Below are 24,989 nucleotides of genomic sequence, written 5' to 3' on the forward strand. Positions count from 1 at the left end.
TAAATTGAGCCGATTCTCATTCCACTCTATATCACTCACATATAACAATCTTATCTATCAGAATTGAGTGTATACACACCCATCCACTCTAGAATCTACCAAGAGGGAACCTTAGGCGCGGTGTAAGTACCCTTAGCCGAGCTTCCCTCACACTTCTCAGGCACCTTAGAACCCGACGCACCCCAGGTAGGAGGAACAGTTCCAGCACGTCGCTCAGCAGCAGTCAAGAACGCGGCATAAGACCAGGTCAAGTCCTTAGCAGAGGTGGGGGTACCGTCATCCCGCTTGAATTGTTCTGACAGAGCTCCACTTTCAGGCGCGTACTTCTGAACAACAGCCACGAATCCATCGGCGTATTTCGCCACTGCAGCGGTGAGAGACTTGTATTTCTCCGAGTCGCTAGCGTAGTCACCGACAGCGGCAGACGAATCCAGATCCTTGAAGAAGGCAAGACTTGTCTCAGTGATGGAGAGCGACTTCTGCTGCTTCCACTGGTAAAGAGCGTCGTACAATTGCTCAGCTGCGGCAAGGGTTGCCAAATACCTGGAAATATTAGCATAGTTTCAAGATAATTTAGAAAAGGGTTACATACCATGGGTTTCCACCCATGTAAGTATCCTCCTTATAACGACCAACAGCAGCGGCAGTTCCAGCCTTGCTATCCTTGTTGATGCCGTAGATCGAACGGAACGAGTCAACGTATTCCTTGTGGTTGGAGAGAGCACGAGCAGAGCAAGGCTGGAAGGTGACATCGTCGCAAGCAGCCTTAGGATCGAACAATTGGATCGAAGCAAGGACGGAGTTTGAATCGAGACCGGAGCGGCCGTTATTGGCTACGTTGGAAACAACGGCCTTTCCGTTCCAGAAGGATTGAAGGAAACACAGGATCTGGGGTGCTTGGGAATCACATCCCTCGCAGGTCTCGCCCAGTGCCTTGGCGAATGCGCTGCCTTCTACTAATGCGCGGTGTTGGGCGGCAATAGTGAAGAAAGAGGAGCCCTCAACCTCCTCCCACAGATCGAAGCCGGTTTGGTTCCAGTACTGCGCGACGTAGTTCAGATCGTTCTGCACGCTGGGCCAGATGTTCGTCTTGACGACGTCCTTCTTGTCGGCGATCAGGTGGTTACCGTAGGTCATCATTGCGGTGGCTCGGAGAGCGGGGCCATCGCGCTGAGGACGACCCCATGCGCCGGTGAAGGCGGTGCCGTCGGCTTGGAACTTGGGCTCTGCGAGTCCTTTTCCATCGGAGAGGTCGCCGGATGGGTTGGAAACGCCCTGCAGCTTGGCTTGGGAAGTGATGTAGGCCTGGATGGTTGATTCCAGCGAGGCTTCTCCGGCGAGGAAATCGTCGATCAACACCTTCAATGTCAAGCCTGCATCACGAGTCCAGGTGTAAAAGTCTAGTAGGTATTAGTTTCTGTTAGAACAATTTGTGAAGAGGGTAGTTTACAATCGGGGTCCGACTTGGATGGCGATGCAATCACAAGGCCGGAACCTGCTCCAGAAACGGCAGATCCATCGGCGCCGATGTTGGCCAGGATGGATTTCAGAGCAAAAGCAGACTCCTTCTTGATGAATCCATCAAGATCAGCTTCCTGGCGAGGGTGCAAGGCAGCTGAGAGCACACCTGGTGCCAGCAATGCGGTCAAAAGATTGAATGTCAACATATTGTATTGATGATTGTGTGTGCTTGTGTGATCCTTCAGGAACTTCTGGGAATGAGTCTCTTTATATACTCTTCCCCAGCTCATTCATTACACTTAGTGGGGCTGTGAATTGGAAATTAGGTCTCTGAAGAAACAAGCATACGGACTCCGGAGCCTCGTTTTGCGTTAATTGTGCTATTATGCAGTAACGAATCAGCTATTTTTCATAAGTTGTTTGAAACGGAGAGTTACATCCGTGAGTTGAGGTTGATGGCGATCGGCATAGATCAACATGACAGATCCCGAACCGAGTAAGGGCTTGTCCGATAAACCGCCGCGCCTGGGCATTTTCACCAACTTGGTCATTGTCTCGGCCAAGTTTCCTCAGGTGAAGTATAAGGTATGTCAAGCTTTCCGATAACCTCCCGAGAAGGTCCACGGGAGATGATATGGTTAAACAATTGGTTGTCTTGAGGAATTAGGAGATTAATGGATTTGATCCATTGGGAATAGCCTCCTGCTAAACACGAACGAAGTAAGATCATCATTGCATATTATTAGTATCACCCTCTTATAATCATGCACATCACCTAATACCACCAAGGCACCCTCGAAAAATCACTTCAGAGCAAGGATGCAAGCCCGTGTCATATTCTACCATATCAGTCTACCATATTTCCCGTGTCAATGAAACCTATGACGTCTTTAATATCAGCCTTATTGGATTTCTAGGGGGCTAACCTTTGATCCCGACGGTTTCCGGCCCTTAAATAGAAGCAAAAGGCTGAGTCCATAAGTTATCGGCAAACAACTTACAAGCTTATGCCGGCTGTACCGGTGTGGGGCCCCGCAAATGGGCACAATACCCTCAGCCTAATAACACTCTTTCGGTGTGTGAAGAGTTGTATATTTCAAGTCTCTTCAGTTTTAAACAGCTGTCTAGGGTATCTAATAAGTCCAAAGTCCAACTTTGGTATAAACAAATAGACATGATATGGGAAAGTGATACTTCATATTTTTACCAGATTTAGAACTGGCTATTGTCTCGGTGAGACAATTCATGTTACATAAAAAGATTCATCTCAAGGGTATCGCAAGGCTCAAATAAATCCTGAAACTGCAGCATAGCATCTGCAAAGGCATCATCATCAAAGAAAAGCTCCTCGGTATGTGGAACTAACAGTCTACCCGCAATGCCACTAGTTTCAGTAGTTGCGAACGGAAAGTACGCAGTCCAATCAATCCCGTCTGCCATTTCCATATACACCGTTCCATCACCCATCCCGAGTTCCGGACCGGGCGCCCGTTGCGAGTCAAAGTCCGGCGCGGTAGCGTTGGACCGGAGACGACCAAATCCCGAGTGGAATACTGCAGCGGTGGGCCACATAATGCGCAGCTGGTCCACAGCTAGAGTTAAAATATCTAGATCTTCATTGGCGCTCTTGGCCAGTCCTTCAATTCGAAGAGCTTGTAGTAGTGCAATAAATGCGGTGCCGCAATACCACCCTGTTATGGCCATGAGAAACCTGGTTCCCCCGCGAGATAAAATATCTTTCATAATGCGGGCCATGCAGGTCGCGGCGAGTATTGCTGGTGGGTATGCTTGTGGGAGAGGTTGGGAGGGGGAGGATCGCTGGAGATGAATGATGATAATGACGGCCAGATACGGGATATGTAGTTGATGCACATCTCTATTGAATTGGGTTGTGCGGTCTGATCCAATTGGGAGCTGGAGATGGGGAGGGAGGGACTGGACCCAGCCGATGAGCTCGCGGGCTAGAGATGCTGGGAATGCGGAAGATCCAGCGTCACTGGAACGAGCGAGGAATTTTGCAATTTTGCCTATGATACCACATAGACGGACCCAGTAGATGAAGACTTCAGCTTTGGTTTTATCCGTGTCTTGGGGGAAATCTTCTAACGTGGGTTCTGAAAGGGTGCAGTCTTGTGGATCAATCACACATGGTTTGCTCTGACACAAAGCAGTTAGTCGCTCACGTGCAAATGCCGTCCACCATATTCGACGTCGGAGACTGAGGTTAATCTGCTGACGTAGTGGATGGTTTTGTGCTGGTTCCCGGTGTACACCTAATTGTTGGCAATGTCGGATGACTACCGAAGTCCACCACCAAGAAGAATGGCGATGGAGGATAGTTGGTGGCCGTGGACTCCACCAGTAGAATAATGAAATAGCTTTCAACGACGTCATAACATCTGCCTCTTCGTCGTTGTAGAATCTGGTGCGAGCTCGCTCGTAATAGCCAGCAGGACCATCATGTGGAATCATGGGCGGTTTAATATGACTACCAACCACTGCCAGGGCATTAACGAGTAGTGGAGATCGTGCAAGCTCTTCTGAGAGGGTCTCTCGGTCTAGGACTGGGCACCACGTGTAACAGTACTCCCAATATGTTTCTGCGAATGTTTGTTGTAGGTCTGGATCAGGTAGATTCGGTACCTCAGGCATTCTTTCGGCAATGAGCCGCTCCTGCGCCCGAGCATCTGTTTGTAGCCCTGGTAAAAAGACATGACCAATTGGGTAGCTATCATTATGCTCCGAGTGACTTGTCCGCTGAGTAGCGGGAGAATCATTGGTCATGGCTTGTGTAGGCCTGCCCTGAAGGTCGGGCGGCACTTGGCCTGGGGATGGATCATCTCTCATCGACCATCCGATATTGTCAAAAGTTTGAGTTCTTGCGTTTTCAACATGTGCTGGGGAGATGGAAGATCTCTGCAGCAAATCTCTGGGGAAATCTAATGACCGGCTATCATTTCTTAGCCCGGCATCAGGCGGTCCAGATTGGTTGAGAGCAAGATGATCCGGAATAGAGCCATGTCTATTTACTTGGGTGCAGGAATTGGTCTCGGTTACCGGAGTCAATGGGGCCACACTTGCAGCGGGCCGACCTCGTTTGGATGGTCTTGTTCTGTGGCCGGGTCAGGCCATACATCCGATAAGCCTTGGAAGGGTTACTCACCGGCATTCTTTACCGCCAGATTCGCACTTGGTGCAGTTAGTATATCCTTGAGCCCCTCGCACTTGCAGGTCGCATCTAATCTGCAGCCGTTAGTTTCATTGCCGAGACCGGGAACTAGGTTGCTTTACCTTTTTGCTATGGCATGCCACACAGGCGAGTTCTGCACGTTTCCGTTTTGTTTGATTACCAGTGAATTGTAACCACAGTGGTGCAGACATTTTGAAATTATACTTGAAGAGTTGCAATTATACCATACTCTCAAAAGGCGGGGAGAGAGCTATCCCCCGCAAAATTCGCCAAGCTTGATACCCTCGGCTCTTTTGTTTTTACCGGTAGTAATTTATATCTCAGCCGGTATTTTACGACTTCAACATCCTTATTGGTCTTTTAATATAAAAGTTAGACTTGTTAAGGAAATGGGTTGTAGGGGAAATATATCATAGTTATTGACCATCTTAAAGTTACATCCCTCATATGTTCTCGAGTCAAGTATATATATATTTTAGAATTAGTCATACGCTTTTTCCTACCGTCTAGCTATTAAGCAACGAAGGAGAAGGGAGTTAATATAAGATCTCTAAAATACGCCATAAGCACATAGCAAGGCCGACTATATGTTGTACTTATGATAATGAATGGAGAGATGCGGAAGAAAAAAAGCAGTGATATGCGGATCTATAGGAGAGAAAAGAAAGATTCAACATCTGAGTAAGCCGTATCCAGGCCAATTTTAAGCATTGACACTTGCGCTCTTCGTCATACCAATTCCCACAGCAGCTGTTGTGCCTGCATCAACAGGAAGAATAACACCAGTCATCCACCGAGCATGAGGTCCAGCAAGGAATACAACGGCGCCAGCACAATCCCATCCATTTCCTTCAGTCCCCAATAAGCTTCGCTTGCGACGAGCCTCGCGCGCCTCTTCACTCATACCCTTCCCATACATCATAGGCGTATACAACATCTAGTAACATCAGCTTCGGTTCCATACAACGAAATCAGTGAACATACCCCTGGACAGACACAGTTCACACGAATCCCATCAGGGGAGTGATGAGCCGCCATAGCACGAGTCATGTTTACTATGGCGCCCTTGGCAGTCGGGTATAGCAGATGAGGTGTACCGCCCTTCAACCCAGCAACACTTCCCATGTTCACAATGCTTCCTTTGATCTCGCCGTCATTTCGGCTCATCTCAGGGATAGCATACTTAGCCATTTGGACCATACTGGCAACATTGATCTCCATACTCTTCGCCCACTGCGTCATATCAACTTCCACCGCAGTGCCCGCTGCGCCTCCAATCCCGACATTGTTGATTAAAATATCCAGTCGTCCAAACTGTTCAACTGCAAAGCGCACCGCTGCTTCACAATCTGCTTCAGATGTGACGTCGGCACGGATCGCAAGCGCTCGTCCACGATTGGGTTTCGAGTTCACGATTTCAACGGTCTTGTTGGCCCACTCCAGATTGAGGTCAACGCAGACCACGTCGCAGCCGTCACTGGCAAGAAGGATTGAAATAGCGCGGCCATTTCCAATTCCATCGCCCAGGCAGCCTGCGCCTGTTACAATGGCGACTTGGCCGGTTAAAGAACGTGAAGGGGGATCGGATGGAATGCCGGGCTCCATGGTCTTGATATGATTTGGGCTCAATTGAAGTTACTATCCAAAAATTGATAGATGCGCATACTATCTACCTGTACATATACCTCTTCTCTCATTCACGGCATACCTAAATAGTCCAAATTCACGCGGGGTTACCGAATGGGATATTTTGTTACCGGAAGCCGAGCCGAGGTGATGTGTGGGGTAAAGCTGATGGCGATATCTCCCTGATCTATGTACAACGTTGTACATACCCCTCCGTGAATGGCTCTGCCTTTTTAGCGGGGTTTATTAAATCCCGAATATGACGTTCGCACTTCTTTCTTCTTCTTCTTTTTCTTCTTCTCCTAGTAATAAGATCATCTTTAGTCACTATAACAATGGCCGACTTCACCGAATATGGTACGCCCAGCGCTGAATGGGTCGCCCTCGAGCCGACATTGCCTGAGCTCCCCAAGAACCTCTCGGTGGAACAACTAAAGGCATTGGTAAACAAAGGCCGCGAGGTATCCGCCGCCGAAGATATGATCGGCCTCAGCGCCGCAGTTCAGCTACAGGACCACACAATAACAGCTCGTGACGGCACGCCCCTCGAAGCACGCACCTACCGCCCGGCCGGCATCCCAATATCCGAGCGTCTGCCCGTTTACGTCCATCTTCATGGCGGAGGTTTTCTTTTCGGAACACTTTCTTCTGAAGACGCCACTTGCTCGCGGATAGTCACCTCGCGAGTCCAGAAGGGTACCCCCGTCGTGGTCTTCAATATCAACTACCGACACACCCCCGAATATCCCTATCCCACTGCTTGGAACGACGTCGAAGACGCATTTGTCTGGCTACACGAGAACATTGCCGATATTGGCGGGATTAGCGAGCAGGTTGTCGTGGGTGGTATTTCAGCTGGTGCATGGTTGACTGCGTCGTTGGCGCTGGCTCAGCTGCGCGGCGAGGATAAGCGCTTAGCGGCCTGTCCAAAGATTGCGGGACAGGTCCTCATGATTCCTTGTGTTGTACAATGGGACCACTATGCGCCGAGACTGGAGATGTTGAAGAGCCCTGATTTGTCGAGCTATGTGCAATGTGCCGATGCGCCTGTCTTGCCGGTGACTCGAATGAAATTGTTCACCGAGCTTCTTGGACTTGTTGACACCAAGGACGCTGCTGGAGATCGTCGTATGAGCCCTGGAAATGCCACTGCGGAAGAGGTTAAGGATTTGCCGCCTACTACGTTTGGAATCGCGGGAAATGACCCGTTGAGAGATGAGGGTCTGTTTTATGCACAGCATCTCGCTGCGAATGGGTGAGTTTTCCGGATTTTTTGGTCTTCGGGGGTGTTAAAAAGCTAAATTTTTCATTCAGTATCCCTACCAATGTTCATGTCTTCCCTGGCGTTCCTCATGGATTCAGGAGGTACAAGACGCTCCCTGACAGCAAGAGGTGGGATGAGGTGATGAGTGACGGTATTGCCTGGGCACTGACAAATCCTTCCCCTGGCCCATTTGAGATTAAATCCAAATAGGACAGTAAGCTGTAGGCCCGAAGATGCATGTCTCATTTTTGGATCTGTCAGTGGATATCAGGATCGTCTTCCTGGATATCAATGAGATCATAGTCGTAGACGCCCTGTTATCAAGGCTAAATCGGAGTTATTTTCTGTGCTAGATAGGAAAATAGTACATATATATGCATGAGAAGATCATATTAATTCAACACAATGCATCAATAGAAGAATAAGAGAGGCGATTCAGCCGATTCAGGCGATTCACCGCTCGGACCCACAATGCCGATTGTCCGATCTGTGGATGCGAGTCTTCCGACATAATTCATCGACTCTCCCTATTTGATTTTCTATTCAGCTTCAATTGTCTGGTCCTTATGCATGTTTATTGTGCGCTACATGCAATGTAATTCTAATCCGCTTTCGAACCCGCATTGAAATAAAGGGCGGGCCCTCTCCGACCATCGCTTTTGCGCAAAGCGTTACATCTTTTCTTTTGCGCGAGAACTAGAGCTTTTGTCAAAAGCTCCTATCGTGTTCTACCTTGTCCAAGCGTTGTGCGAAATCCGAACTCCACCATCCACAATGCCATCCTCCACCTCCACAAACGGAGCCTCCTCCACCCCCGACGCCCTCGAATCTGACCTCCTCGTCAAGTTGTCCGCCAGCAGCGCACTCGAAGATCTGCAGGAAAACCTCCTCGGCTCCCTCCACCGCATGGGCTGGACAGAAAAAGTCACTGCCCTCGCCACAGAGCTCCTCCGCGCCGGCCGCTGTGAGACCTTCGACGATGTGATGGCGGCAGTGCTCGCTTCGGCAGAGGGCCGAACCCACCCCGCACTGGGGGCCAAGAACGCGAACGGTGAAACTACAAATGGAAAAGAGTCCAACGGTATCAAGAAAGGCAAGGCCAAAGATCATCCTTATGATCCTCTGGAGTACATCGAAGAAGTCAATGTCCGCATTCCGGTGACAGTGGTCGAGGAAGGTGTTCGCGGATTGAAGGATATCATACGAGAAGTGGCCGACCTGGAAGGCGAGAGTGCGCCCAACGGCGACAAGAAATAATGACACCGGGCTGGGAAGCAGCATTGCAAAATGCGATCATGCATGGCGGGTTCTTTCTAAGGAGTACAGATTGTTTTTGCTCGGCATCAAATTTGATGGGTTTGCATACGAAGTCTACGGGCGCTCTTGCATTTGAATAGACCAATTCACACTGGGGTTCTGCATATCCCCTTTTTCGAAATACTGCATTTCTCGTCCCTGGAGCTTTGGCTCCTAGCTTCTGATGACGCAGGAGGTACTCCAAGGCTCCCAAGGTCTATTTTATTACCTTTGATCCCTGCTGGTAGTCTGCTCATTCCAGGGTATTTTGCTACCATTGCAGATCTAGACGAAATTTGAGGCCAGGAGATAGCTAAGGAACTGAGTCCGTACGTTCATCGAATCCCTCGGGACCAATTTCTTTGTCCGGATATCGATGTTTTCTCCTATACAACAATCTCAAGTTTGTGAAATGCAATATGGTTTCCTAGGATGACCAAGTACAAATGTAATCACAGGCCAAACTAGCGATACACAAGCAACTATGGGCTGAGAGGTCTCATGCGAATAATCCGTCGTAGCTCCCAGGAGCAGGGTATTCGAATGAAGTACGCTGCCGCACTGTACGTCATTATCTGTTGTTAATTCAAAATCAATCACCACCAATGGATAGCTATATCAAACGTGCCATTCGATCCGCTTATGAAGCCCAGCTCATGGCTAAAGGCGTCGGGGTTGCGCCCCCAGAAGATGCTGCAATATGCGTGATAGATCTTGTAATACATAAAACAGTAGTAAATATTCCCAATCATCTAGATTATAAATAAACACTAACTGGTATGCCCCCATCATAGGCCATCTATTAATGATCATGCCCAAGTCGGTTTTCCAACGGGTACAAGGATGTTGGCATGGAGGACCACATTGAGGAAGAGTGTTCAAGCGCACCCAAAAATCCCAGCTTAGCATTATTGAAGATTAATGGGTGCCTGGGTTGGAGTAAAGGGAGGATTGTAGGTTATAGCGGGAACTGTTAAGCTATAACGGTTTGTTTATGGCTTGGCATCATTTCGATAGTGGGGTATTCAGGTCACAAGTTCAATTCGGTCATCCTGGAGATATAGAGTCTTTATAGAATATATCCCGCTTAGGTAAAATGCTAGACTCAGCGTCAAACAAATGGAATTCCTAAAAAAGAAAAGAGATGTTGATGTTTGTATACTTCAAGGTTCCACCGTTATGAGTCCAGACCCAGTCACGTGAATCCCATCCTCATTAGACCAGCGTCTTCTTCGCCTAATCTCGACATTTGCTCTAAGCTTGCTCCCAGACAGAAGTCTACGTTTGGCTTCAGAGAACAGAGACATATCGCTCGCTTTGAGAGGTGGCCTTACTTTCTTCCACCCCTATCCCGCCGTGGCCCTGAAGCGCCAACCTTCCCCGCTTTGCTCAGCTTGTTGATTGCCGCGTCTTCGCACTCGTCACCCCTCGGAAAGGACCATCGAGAAAATATTTCGGCAAAAACACGAGAGACGCAGTACAACCCGTATCTGCTGGAATACATTGCGAACCCGCCCATGTTCGCCTTGAAACCTTCGAGTCTTGACGTCCCCTCGTTCTGCCCGCGCTTTACAAAATAGAGCATTCGGCGCATTATCGCCGATAATCACTTCATCTGTCTTTGCTGGACCGAGTACCTCCAACCTGGCGGTGGCGCCTGTGAACTCGTCCCATTCATCTCTTTCGGTGAATATCTTCTTGTCGCCAAAGGGCCAAAGGTCCCCCCGTCATGTCTCTCCACACCTCCTACCACGCCGACTCTGATGCGGACGATGAGTACGAGCGCAGTGTGATAACTTCACCCCACCTTCACATCGACTCGGAATCTTCCCCCACGGATTCCGATATTCACTCCTCAGAACACACCCCTACCAAATTCGGATATCCGATGGATGGTCCTCGCTCACCGCGAACACTCATCACGGAATGGGGAGTGGATGAATGCAAGGAATTTTTAACATCGCTTGGATTGCTTCAATATCACGGTACATTCCGAGGTAAGTAATGTTATTCGGTCATATTTAGTTCGCGCTCTTTGCTAACCGTAATATATTACCCAGAAAATGGAATTGTCGGTGAAGCCCTTATTGCCCTGAAGCATGAGGAGTTGAAAGAAATGGGCATCAACAGTGTGGGACATCGTCTGACGATTTTGAAAACGGTGTATGAAATCAAAGTCAAGCAAGATGTTCCTCTCGATGCAGACCATTATATTCCACTTTGTATGTTCACAAACCTCCCGGTTTAACATCACTTTCTAACCCAATTTTGCAGCGGCGGACCAGAGTATGAATGAAACCGCGACACAAGAGGATCTCGCGCGTTTAATCAAATCGATTCAAGTGCGAGACGAAAAGCTCATGTTGGTCGAAACAGAGCTGCGCCGGATCACAGACGATTACCGTCGGTTGCGCGAAGAAATCCTACCAGTGATCAAAATAGTCAAAGATCGGTCACATCCATTACCTCCACCCTCTTCTGGTGGACAATCTTCCGAAAACTGGCACGACAGCACGGCCACTCTCACAACAACTCCCCAACCCACAGTCACCCACGAACTTTCCTCTGGGTCGAAAATTGCGCGGGCTTTCTCCAAGCGCATTCATCCTAATGGCAACACACCCAAAAACAATTCGCCAACCCACCCTCCACCTACGAGCTATGATGGACGCTCTCATCACGACAACCTTAATCCGTCAGCCGCTGCCATGGCCCCTTCGTCTCATTTGGCAAGCTCAATGAATGGAGGGTCACAACTGTCACCTGGAATTCCTTCACCAACGTCTCCTCATCACCACCACGCGCATCAGCAGACACTCAATCCACGATCATATACCCAACCACTATCCAGCGCAAACCGCAACACAGCCTATGACTATGCGGAACAGACCCCGACAATACATTCTAGAGGAGACCGACTCACCCCAAGTCAGCTGCCAGCGTCCCGCGCCGAAACACCATCCACTGCATCACGTCTTGACCCGCGACTCGATAGATCTGATTCACGGGGCGGTGGTGGCGGAGGCGGAGGCGGCGAGAATCCAAATAGCGTGGAAATCTTCAAGTCATTCCGAGTCTCTTGGGAAGACCCCTGCTACAAGGTCTTACCAGCTGCTCTTAAGAAATACAACATCAACTCTGACTGGAAGAATTACGCACTTTACATCGTTTATGGAGATCAAGAGCGTTGTCTGGAATTGCAGGAAAAGCCCCTTCTCCTGTTCAAGCAGCTAGAAAAGGAAGGCCGGAAGCCAATGTTCATGCTGCGGAAGATCCATATGGACAACCCTTCAACTACTCCAGGACCTGGTGCAGCAGCACCTAACAGTGCCGGCTTCGATGGCGCCCGCCAAGGACAAATCAATCTTCCCGGCGGCGTGCTCTGATTTTTCTCTCAACTTTCCTCTTTTCGATGCACGCGTGTCTGTGGCTTGAGATACCCCGTGACTTTCGACTGTTGGGATTACTTCTTCTGTTGCATTTTTGTAGGCATTGGATTATGTCATGTTATTGATTTCGGTGTTCGGTATACCGTATTCGGCAAATGAATTTATGGGTGACATTGGCGTTCTCTTTTTACGTTTTCCAAATCTGTCGATGTCCCAGCATTGTGCATCAGCCTTTTTATCTACTTCTTTCAAGATATCCTTGACTAGCATAGGACTTTGGTCCGGTGTTCTTTTATTAGCATAGTACATACTGAACTTGTACATGAGATTCCCATTATTCATATTGTCTACAATCAATTATGTTTTCGAATGGTATAGACTACGTACCACCTTGTATAGAGGGACTTCAAAGTTGTTTCTGCGCTAAATCCACAGCACTCTATGAATTGTTCGCCATGCCGCGGATTTGTGTACTATCTAGAATTCGGAATTCATCCCGAGAACATTCATACTTTTACGAAGATATTAGACATTGCAAAAATTATAAAATTGTATTCCAAGCTATAGATTAGATAAAGTAAAAAAAGTTATGTGACGTCCTCCCCACAGCTAGCGCCCAATGGGTACCCCGAGAGATACCCTAGCATAGCTATAAGGTGTTGTATAAAGAGGAACGTTTCTATACTCTCCAGGGCCGGGAACGGAAGAAAACCCATGAAGGCCGAAGCCATCGGATAAGCCTCAGCAAGCCACAAAGTGGAGCCCCGTGAAGTTGATATAGAAAAGAAAAAAGAAAAGAGTCAAAGGCGTGGGGGACACGGCTGTATTTATCTGGGTTTTTTTTTTCAACGCTAGAGCTGATTGGGCCTCGGTAAAATTGTTCCGCATATAGGGTTGTAAAATAAGGGGAAAAACAAAAAAAAAAACAAAAAAGAAGAGGTCGTGCCCGGGATCGAACCGGGATCGGTGGAATCAGAATCCACAGTGATAACCATTACACTACACAACCGAATTTGTTGATTGGGCCAGCATTATGTGCTTTATGAACCAGAACCTCAATTAGTGCCCTCGTTGGGTGTCATTATATGTATGGATTTCTTTGTCAGTAACAGTCAGAGTCTGGTTCTGCCCATGATGACCTTTTTATTTAACAGGAGAGTAACATGGTACGTGAAAGTTTAGAAACGAGAACACAAAGGAGATGGAAAGAAGAGAATAGTTAGAGAAACTAGAGGGGAGAAGACAATAGGAGTAAACACACTAAACAGAAAAGTCCTAGTAACCTCAAACCTAAGTACTCAGATAGTAATAGGTTAACCCCAACCTGCACTACGGGGAACCTTCAGCCTAACCTTCCAAGGTTGGAAGGAAGGTTTATCGTGCTTAGTAAATATTTATCCCCGGACCCGGGGTCCCGGGCTACCCCGTACTCCGAATAGGTACCACCTCGGGAGACAAATGTACGCTCTATAGAATTCCAACGGGTTGGTCTTGTAAAAAGACAGGGTTAGTGGTTGATTGTATAGCGTTTACCAGTATAGTAAACAACTTCAGGGAGAAATTCAATCGCGTGACCGCTACCGACAAATTTAGTTCCCGAAATCTTATTTCTCCCATTTCTCGACCTTCAAATATCACCTCATAATCATGACTGGTGACTTCAATGTTGACCCTGTCGAGAGCAGTTACGTCCGGTCGCCATTGCCCACCAGAGTCCGGAGTGCCTGCGAAAGATGTCGTCGCCATAAAGCTCGGGTAAACCTCTGAACAGGACCTAGTGGCATATACTGGATCTAACTTGCACATAGTGTGATCCTGTTCGACCTTGCTCGGTCTGTATCCGAGCTAAAGTTGATTGCCGACCACTTCCAACGACCCACGCACGGAGGGCCACTCTGCCGAAGTAAGCCGTGCAGCGTGCTATAACTTGACCTTTTACTTACATGCGATATTAGGCGCCTGGGTTCTAAAAGAAACCCACGGACTGACCAACATCGATCTAATCCGTCTCCAGTGACTACTACCGAAAAGTCGCCGGATGGAAATGGCACTGATCGCCGTGAAAGAAGTCCTGACCAGGGTAGATTCATAGATGTGCACGCTAGCGGCGATGACGCCGACTTCCCAGCTGGAAGGCGTGATATATCTCCATCTCTCGACTGCGGTGAAGCCGAATCCGCCATTGGAATTGCTCGAAGAATCTGTCAACTTGGCAGCCATAACATTGATGAACAAACCACATCCGCCATACCAGGGTATCAAGCCAGCACTGGTAATTCAATGGCAAATTCAGCAACTGGCCAGCGCATTCCGATATCTTCTATCTTGAGTCGGCCGTTCCCTCCTATGGAACTTGTATACAGTCTGTTGGAAGACTATTTTGATGCCGTACACTGGTTTTCTCTCGCCGTGTACGAGCCAAAATTTAGGAAGAGTCTCCTTTCCATCGCGGATGGTTATGCATATCCCTCGCAAAGGCCGTTTCTCGTGCTGTTGGCCATGATGCTTGCAATGTCATCGTGGTACCGGTCTCAGAAGAGTTGCGCTGATCCGGCCGACAACAGCGATTATATGGAGAAATTGAGTGCAGACTTGTTGGGGCTGGTTGAATCAATTCTATTGGAATTAATGGATCAACCTTCAGTCACCTCCGCCCAGACCTGCATTCTCTTAGGATCGCATCACGTCTATCACGGCCGTCCAAACCTCTCCTTTTCTTTATTAGGAGCGACTATAAAGATGTCTCAATCTTTAGGAATGCACCGGGGACTTGTACGGGGAGATTTCGAAACTATCGAAGAAAGGAAAAGAGTGTGGTGGACAATCTACACATGGGATAGGTTCGCGTCAATTACCTATGGCCGGCCATTGGGCATCAACGACAAGGATTGCAACCTTGACATGCCAGCGGATGTCTTTGAGAACCCGAAGTTTGTTGCTCCAGCTTCGGGTCAGGCTAGTCCCATATGCTATTCAACCTACCAGCGGGAGCTGAATCAACTCTACTTGATTGCATCGCCTGCCCTCAAGACTGTTTTCGGCTCACGTACGCTAAGGACGTCTGAACAGCTGAACGGGGACACATATCTTGCACTAGTCAGACAGGCTACCGAGAACCTGCAAAAATGGCGATCCTGCTTACCGAGCCATTTGGCTTTGGATCTCAATCGGGACTTCGATCCTGACGATAGGCCGAGCTTGAGGGCACATGCCCTGCAATCTCTGTCGCTGCAATTGACTTACGACAATGTTCTCATTGTACTGCATCGACCATTGTTAGCACGGCAGGTTGATCATCTCTATACCGTGAATAAGCAGTCACCGGATGGAAGCAGAACAGATAACATGATGTACCATTCGAACACTGCTCCCTCCTTGGCTCAGTCAAACTTATCACCCGACTCCGCATTCCCCCATACCCAGACCACGAGTCCGGATCTATGGATGAACGCCGCAACAAGAACAGCGAGGGTGACAGAAATGCCGGCTCTAGCCCAGCTCGCCACTGACAGCCATCTCGGCGCATTCCTTGCGATCAACCTATTCAACGCCGCAATCGTGTTAGCAGTAATGGCTCTCTCAGAGCCTCTTTCCGATACCGCCCAGGAAGTGAAACGCACAATTACCCGCATTCTTCGTCTGCAAGATCTACTCGGAAGACGATTCGCATTATCGAAACAAAGCACCGCCGTGCTAAAGAATGTTGTCATTATGCACCTCCGTCGTGAATCGGCTGCCATGCTTGCTCCCATCACCGGAACAAGTCAAGTAATAGGTCACCAGCCTTTGCAGACCCTGGCCGATCCGTTGATTTCTGTCGAAGATACGCTTCGCATGCCGCTCGATGTCGCTTGGGATTCTCGCAATCCTCTTGCTAGAGACCAGCGTCTGCCAGATCTTAGCAGGGCTGATCGTTTGAACAATAGCTTGACATCTGTACAATATGGTAAGCTTATTATCAGTAAGGTAGCTGAAATCGTGGGACTTGGCTAACGCATGTGTTTTTTCTAGTATTGGGCCCAGGAGATCGCTCCGGTGTTCCTACTGGCGGAGATAGCCTTCAAGTTCGTGAGTTTGTTGAGCCAGGAATGCAGACACATGAAGTATGGCAGCCAGTAGAATACGATTGGAGTATGTCTGGTCTGTCTCGGGAGCCTGTAGAAAACAATCATCAGGATAATGTTGAAGGCGGGTTGTATTGGTTATGGGACATGACGTGGAATGGAGTTTGAGAGTAAATGGTCTATATAATAAAGCATAAAAGATGAAAAGAGTATAGATACACAGTCACACTACATCATTACGTGTCGCCTAGTATTATGACCAAGTAGTAGCATATTCAATATTCTTTCTATGGATAATCTATATACACCAAGGTACTATACTAAACTTGCTCTTGCCTCTTCCTCATCAACATTCGGGCCATAAATCACACTCTTAATCCCACCTCGCCCAGCAACATTTTTAAAAGCATCCTCAGCCTGGCCAAAAGGAAACTCATGAGTAACAAGCCCATCCAACCTGATCCGACGCGAATCCAGCAACCCAATAGCCAATTTAAAATCCCCAGGCCCATACCTAAAGCTCCCTTTGAAAACAATCTCCTTATCACAGATCTGCCCAACCGGAACCAACAGATTCGGCTTCCCCAATCCAACCTGAACAAACGTCCCACCCTGCACAAGCGCAAGAATACCACAATTCAAACAAGCCTCCGCCCCCGTCGCATCAAGCACAATATCAGCACCCTCCAACCCAACCCCCTCCAACAAATCCACCGCATTTTCCTCCACCGTCCCATCACTCATTTTGTATGTATCCGTAGCACCAAATTTCACGGCAGAAGCAAGCCGCCCAGGAACAACATCCACAGCAACAACCGTCTTCGCACCGAACGCCCGCGCAACAGCACAACAAAGCAACCCCACCGGCCCAGCCCCGAACACAATCAGCGATTTATCCTGCATAAACCCCGCCAATCGACAGCTGTGCACAGCCACGCTAAGCGGCTCGATTAGCGTCCCGTCGCGCAGGGAGATATGCGCTGGGAGCTTGAAACAACATTCTGCAGGTACGCGGTAGTATGTTGCGAGTGTTCCGTTGTAAGGTGGTGTTGCGGCGAATTTCATCGTTTTGCACAGGTTGTAGCGGCCGCTGCGGCAGTTGGTGCAGGTGTTGCAGGCGATGCCGGGTTCCAGGACGACTCGGTCGCCGATTTTGAGGTCCGCGGCCGTTCCGACGGATACTACTATGCCTGTGGACTCGTGGCCTAGGGTTATTGGGTCCTTGACGATGTAGGGGCCTATTCGGCCGTGTTGCCAGTAGTGGACCTGGGATTTTTAGTAAATGTATTGGGAATGGATGGGGAAAGGGGAGAGAGGAATGGGGGAAGTTATTCCACTTACGTCTGAACCACAGAGACCTGTTGCCATTACTCGGACTATGACATCTCGATCTGATTGGAGGGTGGGTGTGCTGCGTTCTTCGAATGTAAATGTCCCTCCGGGATGTAGTACAAAGGCCTGGTTGGGAGTCTAGATGGGATTTTGGGAGTTAGCAGGTGCAACATAAACCCATACTTTTGGGTCATGGACCAGGATCGAGACTACCTGGGAAGCTTCTGTGACGGTCATGTTTGTGGTTCTTCTTTTCTTTGCGAGAGAAAAGCTTCTGGGATTCTACTGAGCTTTAAATATGAACGTCCTGGAGGTTTACCCACTCAATTACATTATTCAAGTGAGTTTATAGCGGATCCTTTTGAGACTTATCCGCCGGACCATTTACTATGCCGGACTAGTATAAGAAATTCGTATATCGAAGGCCACTTCACAAAGCCTTTTCCGCCATGCTTTTAACCATCTATCTAAACAGAATGATATCTGAGCATACCACTAGGACTTAAGAATTCTTTGCTTAGAATAATATATTAACATGTTAAATTCGACTCATGTGTTCTTATTCAATCCCGATTTTACATCCCGGGAACTTCAGGAACCGGGTCATTTAACATTAAGCCATCCCGTTGATATTCGCCACCGGAACCGAGATTAGGGCTCCACTTTATCTCGGAACCGGTTCCCCCCCAAAAGGAAATTGAGTCAAAAAGTTTTACTATGGGTCTACCTACTCCGTACTCCGTAGTTATAGCATAAATGATCAATAAGGTCACTTTTCCCGAGCCGGGATCGGGGAGGATGCCCAGAAGCTAAGAGGCCCCAGGTACCTCTATTATCCAATAGCAATATCGGGCCATAAAAACATATGTCGGCAAACCAAGTCGTGACATGGTGTAACTTAGGATCCATTTCCCCATTATCCTGGAGAGAATTTACCTTCTCCACATGTCTGGGGTATAAATATGCAAGGACATTCCCCGCTTAGCTACCGTTAGTCAAAAATATCTCTTGATCATTGAAATCCACTGGTTTCCATACTCATTGTTGGTCAATTGCTCCCCGGCACTATGACCATCACGAAATCTTCCGAGCCAGCGCCTGGCGCGACTATCAGAGAGCGTTCCCTCATTGTCGCCGCACAAGTTGAGGAACAGCAAAGCTGGCTAGAGAGGAAACTCAAACCCAAGAAAGTCTCAGCCAGGTATCCCTTCAAAGGCACACCCTTACTCTATGCAACATGTGCCTTCGGCAGTTTGGGAGATGCTCTTTTCGGTTATAATTCCGGTATGACATCCTCAAATATGTTGTCAAAACAGCTCCTGATTTGATAGGTATCATGTCCGGCCTGCTGGTCAACGAAATCTTTATATCCCGCTTCTTCAAGAACTACGGTGGAGCCGATGGGACGACAAGCGGGGTCGATCCCTCAATTACAGGCATATCGGTTGCATGTTTACAAGCAGCAGCGGCGGTAGGAGCCCTGATAGTGGGTCGTCTTGGGGACATGATTGGCCGAAAGAAATGCGTCCGCCTCGGTGCTTTCATCTACTTCTTCAGCTCGTTTATCCAGATGTTTGCGCCTGGTTTTGCAACCTTTATCGCAGGCCGGACTATCCAAGGTTTGGGCGTTGGTTTCCTCTCTATGACTGTGCCTATCATTCAAACGGAGATTGCGGCACCCCATCGTCGAGGTTTGATGGTTGGTATTGAGTATACCTGTTTGATCGCTGGATATATGCTTTCTTGTTGGGTGGACTATGGGTTTAACTTCTTGCTGCCACATCATATCTCATGGCAGGGGCCGTTCATTATCCAGATTGTGTTCTCTTTTATCTTATTTGGCATGTCCTTCTTCCTACCAGAGACGCCTCGATGGTTGGCGTTGAATGGCTTTGTGGATGAAAGTTTGCAGACAATTGCAGATCTACATTCTGATGGTAATACCGAAGCAGAGCATGTTCAGCGGACGTTCCTTGAAATTCAAGAAGCGGTTATCTATGAGAACAATCTTGGGAAGTCTAGTTGGAAGGTAATGCCCCCCTATCACTTGTGTTAGGTATCTCAGATCATTAATCTAAAATCACGATTTTAGGAAATGTTCACCCGGTATCGCAAACGAACCATTGTTGGAATCACGGTGCAGATGTTTGCACAGATTAACGGAATCAACATCATCTCTTTCTACCTCCCGAGCACCCTTTCCTCCGCTGGCTATGATAATCGCAAATCCCTGCTGTTCACTGCTGCAAATGCTCTTCCCTACACCGCTGCAACAGTCGTTACCTGGTGGTTAGCGGACAGATGGGGCCGAAAGCCTTTACTCATTCTTGGAGGTCAGTTGAATATTCGCTATGGAGAAAACAAAGCTAACAATCCAAACAGGTCTCGGCATGGCCGTCCTTCTAGCCATTGTCTGCGTCTTCACCGAAATCAACGTAGACGTCCAAGTCAAAGCAAATGGGCAGTATGCCTTCGTCATGCTTTACAATATCATCTACGGATTCACCTGGGGTCCAATGCCGTGGCTTCTACCTGCTGAAATCTTCCCACTCCGCGGCCGGAGTAAAGGTATGGCCCTGGCTACGACTAGCAATTGGGTCTTCAATTTCATCATTGGAATGGTTTCTCCTGATGCTTTCGCCGGCATTCACGGTTATTTCTACCTGGTGATTGCGGGATTTTGTCTCAGTTCCGCCGTCCTGGTTCACTTTTACTATGTTGAAACGGCACATCATTCTCTCGAGGAGATTGCTATTGCGTTCGGTGATAAGGCTTTTGCGGATTCGGATGAGGTCATGGAAATGGTTGATGCGAAGAGTGAGCAGGTGGAATATTCGGCGTGATGTTTCGAGTTTGGTTTATCTTATATGTCGAATTTGCCTTTTTCCTTTATGATCTAGTGTGTTCTATAGGTGAATAATGCAACAAATTACCTGTTACCATGTTTGAGAATAGGCGTACTGTCAGACATTCTTATATTGCAATTGCCCTTGTTGAACCTATGAGACGGATCGCCAATGCTCCCACAATAACAACTAATGAAATTAATAACCCAAATTTTAAATAATCTTAACGGTGGGTCGAAAATATGGCCAAAAAGAAAAAAAAGAAGAGGTCGTGCCCGGGATCGAACCGGGATCGGTGGAATCAGAATCCACAGTGATAACCATTACACTACACAACCAGATGTGTTGCGTCACGATTTCACAGTTGCTATTATATATTTCTAGAGTTTATGCACGATCGAAATGTACTACAAATGGTAAGTATATTTCAAAGTGAATAATAACTACATGGGGGTGGTGTAGATAGACTGTTCCTACAGTATTCATAGATATTCATGTGCATGTATCATGAAAAATTCACCGAAAGGCATTCATAAACGGCTATTCCGGCCATGAAATAATTTAGACTACGCCAAAGCCCTACTTGAGTGGCCCATTTGGCGGACTAATGCCCGGAGGGCGAAGAATATGGCAGTCTACTGCAACTATACATCTCAATTGTGGAATTAATCGTTACTATTTATATCCTGTTGAAAAATTCAGGCATATCTATCGAAGAGGCTATCATTCTGCATTGCTGACATCGAGACAGTGCCAGTCTCAAGGCCATGTTGGTTGGAAATACTATGCTTGAGCAGAGGTCAAGGATGATAACTACTGGTCTCCAAATGTGAAAGGGTCTTTTCTAAAAAGCAAATGCTATACTGCTTTCTTGGTTGTTAAACCCTATGTACGACTGACATTGTACTAAAACGTATCCCGTCGGCTGTTAACCTCGCTATGAATCCAAGTGTTTGACATTAATCGCAATCATGATAATTACGGTTATCATCCGATATCAATTTGAATATCATGGAATGTGGCTTTGGCAATGGTGGCGCTTCTAAATGATCACTTGTTCGGATATATATATTCAGTGCTGAAAGCGGCCGAATATTACTTATATCGAGAAAGACATCCCAAATGCAACTAGCCGACCTTAGAGGAATAAAATGTTAATGTTCAGCCTACCGGGAGTTTCCTAAGAGAATATTATCTGCGTAGTTGGAATAGTAGAATTATAGTAATATTAATGTACTGAATCTCTTAGGGCTTGACCTAGTCCCGTGTGGGGCTTTTGGTTTATCAAGCACATAATGCTGGCCCAATCAACAAATTCGGTTGTGTAGTGTAATGGTTATCACTGTGGATTCTGATTCCACCGATCCCGGTTCGATCCCGGGCACGACCTCTTCTTTTTTTTCTTTTTGACTATACTCCTCAGTAATATCTCAAAAAGAATCCTGACGCTAAGGCTAAAGTCAGGTTTAGTTTTTAATCAGGCAGAACTAACCTATCTTGAAACATCGCTATTATCTATTCCCCCGAGGAACATCATTGCTGTCGGGAAATGGCAAGACCTTCGGATGAGGTCGAACCATGCTGCAGTAGAGAGGACTATTAATTAACTCAATGTGTAGTACTAGAGCAAGGGACATGACGGGCTAGCTTGTTAATGGGGATAAAGATCTCTACCTCACCCGACCTTTCTCACTTCTCTCTCTCCGGTTACTACTTCGAAGACATTGTGACCTCTCAATCATTGCTTCGACTTCCCCATCGTGAGAGTCAATCGGAAGAAGGCTTATAAGAATCAATGATTACGTCCCTCCAGCCTAGTCACAATAACAAAATTTAACCTAATCACTGATATTGTCCCGTGAACAATCATCTCAAACACAGCGGACTCGTCTGTAAGATCTTCGAGCAAGGTAATATCGGTAAATTCAACACCAGTGGAATCTTGCGTCATATTCGCTCTAAGGACGCAAAAAAGGAGTATGTAAAATACACCCGTGCAATTCGCCGCTAGCTGTCTTATTATCGAGACCGGGGCGTATGAGAAACAAGCCGGAACACTGCTTGGAAGGGACGACAGGCTAGTTTAACCAAGGAAATAAGAACCGAGACAAAATTGAAGCAAAAGGTGCGACGGGAAATTTTCTGGTTTTTATAGTACTTTGAAGTTTGTCGGCATAATCTACGTCGCTCATACCCAATGTCTAGTCAAATCCACCAGTTGACTAGACAGAAATAGGAATACTCCGTCCTGATCTCACACTTGGAAATATGACTATATTTGATATAGTCAATACAAATATCAACACAATGTAGGTATTTGATGTTGAATTATAATTCAGACAGTCAAAAATAAAGACTAATCCATATACTGACCAAGCGTATAACATGAGGTTAAATAAGACCTCGGGAGTCTACCAACCTTATCATCACGTGTTGTCGTGTCAGGGACGCGTTAGATAACTTTCTTTTCAACAAGTTCTGACACTAATAACTAAACCTCAATGAGTTTGGATCGTATCATTCAGGATTCCGACGAGGACGAACCCTTTGAGGGGGATGACCTCCCCGCCCCGGTCAACCCTGTCCACCCCTCCGAGCCCGCATTGCAGGAATATCAACATGCCCCCGCCAAACAGACGACCCACAATGCAGTGTATGAACACGGGCCTGCTCCTGATGAAAGCACGTGCTCACAACTAAATGTCAATTTCGACGAGTTCCTCCAATCGCAAGAAAGGGGCCATTCAATGCTATCGTCGTCGCAGCAGCGGCTGGAGGACAAATGGATCCCCTCAACCAGTGGTGGAAGTGGGTCGGTTGGTACGATGCGATAGCATATTTTGAAGCACAAAAATAAACATGTGATATATATGCTAATACCGAAGCTTGTCTAGGCGCCATGATGACGGAGATCGGAATCGCCCAGAGAAGACTACTGGACGATGACCCTTCAAGTGCAAGCCTACTGCTCCCTTCTATAGCTGCGCTGTACTCGACAGAATCATTTCAATCCGCGCCTTTTCCTACCATGCCAAGCTCTCACACATATCAGGTGGATCAACAGGAGAGTGGTAGCTTCACATATAATCCAACACCCATTGAACCCTACGTCGACTGCAATCACACTTTGTTGCCAACCACACAGGGTACATATGACTTGGCCGTCCATGATACCACTAATTTAATGACCTCGCCTCCGAAAATCATTCCCCATCAAGCTACCGACCCCTACATGGAACAGGAGAACCCACCCTCAAACCCATCCCAGGAAGCCTCACAACCCCAACCGCAGCAAACGGGTTCTTCTTCTCCCCATGACACCGAACCTCTCTCTTCTGTTCCACCCATGCAATTAAGCGAAGCAAAAATCACCACCGCTGGGACCAGTCTCATTTCCCTGCAGCAATCCCAGTCAAGCACGCACGACGAGCTCGCCCTGCCAGCTGTCCTACCAACAGTGCCAGATGTTGGTATGCCCGTTGCCAAGAAGAAGCGAGGACGGCCCAAGAAACAGATCGTGCCAGATAGCGACGAAGATGATGAGCTAGCCAACTCCCGGGACCACGAGTTCCAGCACCATGGCGCAAATGGTGCGATTGACCCCTCCGATAGCGAAGAGACCTCGGAAGATGACACCCCGGCCTCGAGCGGAGTCTCCAAAGAGACTGACCAAGAAAATCTAGATGCAGCCCCCAAGTCTGCAAAACCAGGAGCTAAGGGGCCGAAAAAGAAGAAAACTAGAAAAAGCAAGACTACACCCACACCCGGCCCTGCTGATGATGACGACGACGTGATATGGGTGGATACGAAACCTCTCAGCTCGGAACCTCCAACCGAGAAAGCCACCCCACTACCAGAAGCCCCAGCAGCTCCAAGAGAGGACTTAGAGTCCGAAGTTTTGGACTCAAACCCACCCATTGAACCCCAGGCACCAGTTCCGGTTGTAGAGAAGACACAAGATGCAGAAAAACCAGCACCCAAGAAACGCGGACGCAAGCGAAAACAGACCGAAGCGGAAACACCACCAGAGTCCACAGATACACCCGAACCAAACAACCCACCCTCGGAAGCCCAAACTCCTGCATCTAAGTTGGCTGTCGTTGTCGATAATAGTCCTCGATCAATCGAAGCTAACGCCGATAACAATACATCTGTTATTAGCGAGAACCAGGAGTCCCATCCACTTCCTGACTCTAACCCTCTTCCCGAAGCAATTAATACCCCTCAGCCTCAGACTCCTTCGAAACCAGATGCTGCATCTGTCAATACACCACAGAATACAGGGAAAGGCCCGGATAAGCACAGTCCCATCTCGGCGAGGAGTGGGGTGCCTTACCGCGTGGGATTGAGCAAGAGGGCGAGGATTACGCCGTTGCTTAAGATTGTGCGGAAATAGTGGGAGTTTTCTGCTTTTCTTGTCATTTTTATTTCGTGTTTTGTGTTGTCTTTCCTTTCTATGGGTTGGTTTGTTGCTGCTATCTTTCTTCTATCATTATACCCCTCGAGCGAGTCTCGGCATGC

At 47.8% G+C, this 24,989-nt stretch overlaps 10 protein-coding genes across 10 annotated transcripts; 6 read left to right on the plus strand and 4 right to left on the minus strand.

The window, feature by feature from the left end:
* Nucleotides 1-95: 95 nt before the first annotated feature.
* On the minus strand, nt 96-1,667 carry PGRI_079910 (glycoside hydrolase family 15 protein; the record flags this gene model as incomplete). Its single annotated transcript, XM_040795705.1, has 3 exons — nt 96-543; nt 593-1,400; nt 1,451-1,667. The coding sequence occupies 3 exons, from the start codon at nt 1,665-1,667 to the stop codon at nt 96-98; spliced, it is 1,473 nt and encodes a 490-aa protein (XP_040651270.1).
* Nucleotides 1,668-2,709: 1,042 nt separating this feature from the next.
* Nucleotides 2,710-4,245, minus strand: PGRI_079920 (fungal specific transcription factor domain-containing protein; the record flags this gene model as incomplete). The annotated part of the gene is made up of 1 exon (XM_040795706.1): nt 2,710-4,245. One exon carries the CDS (start codon nt 4,243-4,245, stop codon nt 2,710-2,712), a length of 1,536 nt encoding a protein of 511 aa, XP_040651271.1.
* A 1,109-nt stretch (nt 4,246-5,354) lies between these two features.
* PGRI_079930 (SDR family NAD(P)-dependent oxidoreductase) lies at nt 5,355-6,256 on the minus strand (the record flags this gene model as incomplete). Its single annotated transcript, XM_040795707.1, has 2 exons — nt 5,355-5,588; nt 5,636-6,256. 2 exons carry the CDS (start codon nt 6,254-6,256, stop codon nt 5,355-5,357), a joined length of 855 nt encoding a protein of 284 aa, XP_040651272.1.
* A 356-nt stretch (nt 6,257-6,612) lies between these two features.
* PGRI_079940 (alpha/beta hydrolase) lies at nt 6,613-7,751 on the plus strand (the record flags this gene model as incomplete). The annotated part of the gene is made up of 2 exons (XM_040795708.1): nt 6,613-7,532; nt 7,592-7,751. 2 exons carry the CDS (start codon nt 6,613-6,615, stop codon nt 7,749-7,751), a joined length of 1,080 nt encoding a protein of 359 aa, XP_040651273.1.
* Nucleotides 7,752-8,315: 564 nt separating this feature from the next.
* PGRI_079950 (uncharacterized protein) lies at nt 8,316-8,798 on the plus strand (the record flags this gene model as incomplete). Its single annotated transcript, XM_040795709.1, has 1 exon — nt 8,316-8,798. The coding sequence occupies one exon, from the start codon at nt 8,316-8,318 to the stop codon at nt 8,796-8,798; it is 483 nt and encodes a 160-aa protein (XP_040651274.1).
* Nucleotides 8,799-10,566: 1,768 nt separating this feature from the next.
* PGRI_079960 (adaptor protein STE50) lies at nt 10,567-12,223 on the plus strand (the record flags this gene model as incomplete). Its single annotated transcript, XM_040795710.1, has 3 exons — nt 10,567-10,834; nt 10,898-11,059; nt 11,112-12,223. 3 exons carry the CDS (start codon nt 10,567-10,569, stop codon nt 12,221-12,223), a joined length of 1,542 nt encoding a protein of 513 aa, XP_040651275.1.
* A 1,666-nt stretch (nt 12,224-13,889) lies between these two features.
* On the plus strand, nt 13,890-16,219 carry PGRI_079970 (fungal specific transcription factor domain-containing protein; the record flags this gene model as incomplete). Its single annotated transcript, XM_040795711.1, has 3 exons — nt 13,890-13,981; nt 14,035-14,129; nt 14,241-16,219. 3 exons carry the CDS (start codon nt 13,890-13,892, stop codon nt 16,217-16,219), a joined length of 2,166 nt encoding a protein of 721 aa, XP_040651276.1.
* Nucleotides 16,220-16,605: 386 nt separating this feature from the next.
* PGRI_079980 (NAD(P)-dependent alcohol dehydrogenase) lies at nt 16,606-17,859 on the minus strand (the record flags this gene model as incomplete). Its single annotated transcript, XM_040795712.1, has 3 exons — nt 16,606-17,556; nt 17,632-17,760; nt 17,806-17,859. 3 exons carry the CDS (start codon nt 17,857-17,859, stop codon nt 16,606-16,608), a joined length of 1,134 nt encoding a protein of 377 aa, XP_040651277.1.
* Nucleotides 17,860-18,689: 830 nt separating this feature from the next.
* PGRI_079990 (sugar porter family MFS transporter) lies at nt 18,690-20,465 on the plus strand (the record flags this gene model as incomplete). The annotated part of the gene is made up of 4 exons (XM_040795713.1): nt 18,690-18,906; nt 18,954-19,651; nt 19,715-19,955; nt 20,005-20,465. The coding sequence occupies 4 exons, from the start codon at nt 18,690-18,692 to the stop codon at nt 20,463-20,465; spliced, it is 1,617 nt and encodes a 538-aa protein (XP_040651278.1).
* Nucleotides 20,466-22,969: 2,504 nt separating this feature from the next.
* PGRI_080000 (uncharacterized protein) lies at nt 22,970-24,864 on the plus strand (the record flags this gene model as incomplete). The annotated part of the gene is made up of 2 exons (XM_040795714.1): nt 22,970-23,288; nt 23,363-24,864. The coding sequence occupies 2 exons, from the start codon at nt 22,970-22,972 to the stop codon at nt 24,862-24,864; spliced, it is 1,821 nt and encodes a 606-aa protein (XP_040651279.1).
* Nucleotides 24,865-24,989: the final 125 nt, after the last annotated feature.

Source organism: Penicillium griseofulvum, assembly GCF_001561935.1.
Source record: "Penicillium griseofulvum strain PG3 chromosome Unknown contig_77, whole genome shotgun sequence".
Taxonomy (NCBI): Eukaryota; Fungi; Ascomycota; class Eurotiomycetes; order Eurotiales; family Aspergillaceae; genus Penicillium; species Penicillium griseofulvum.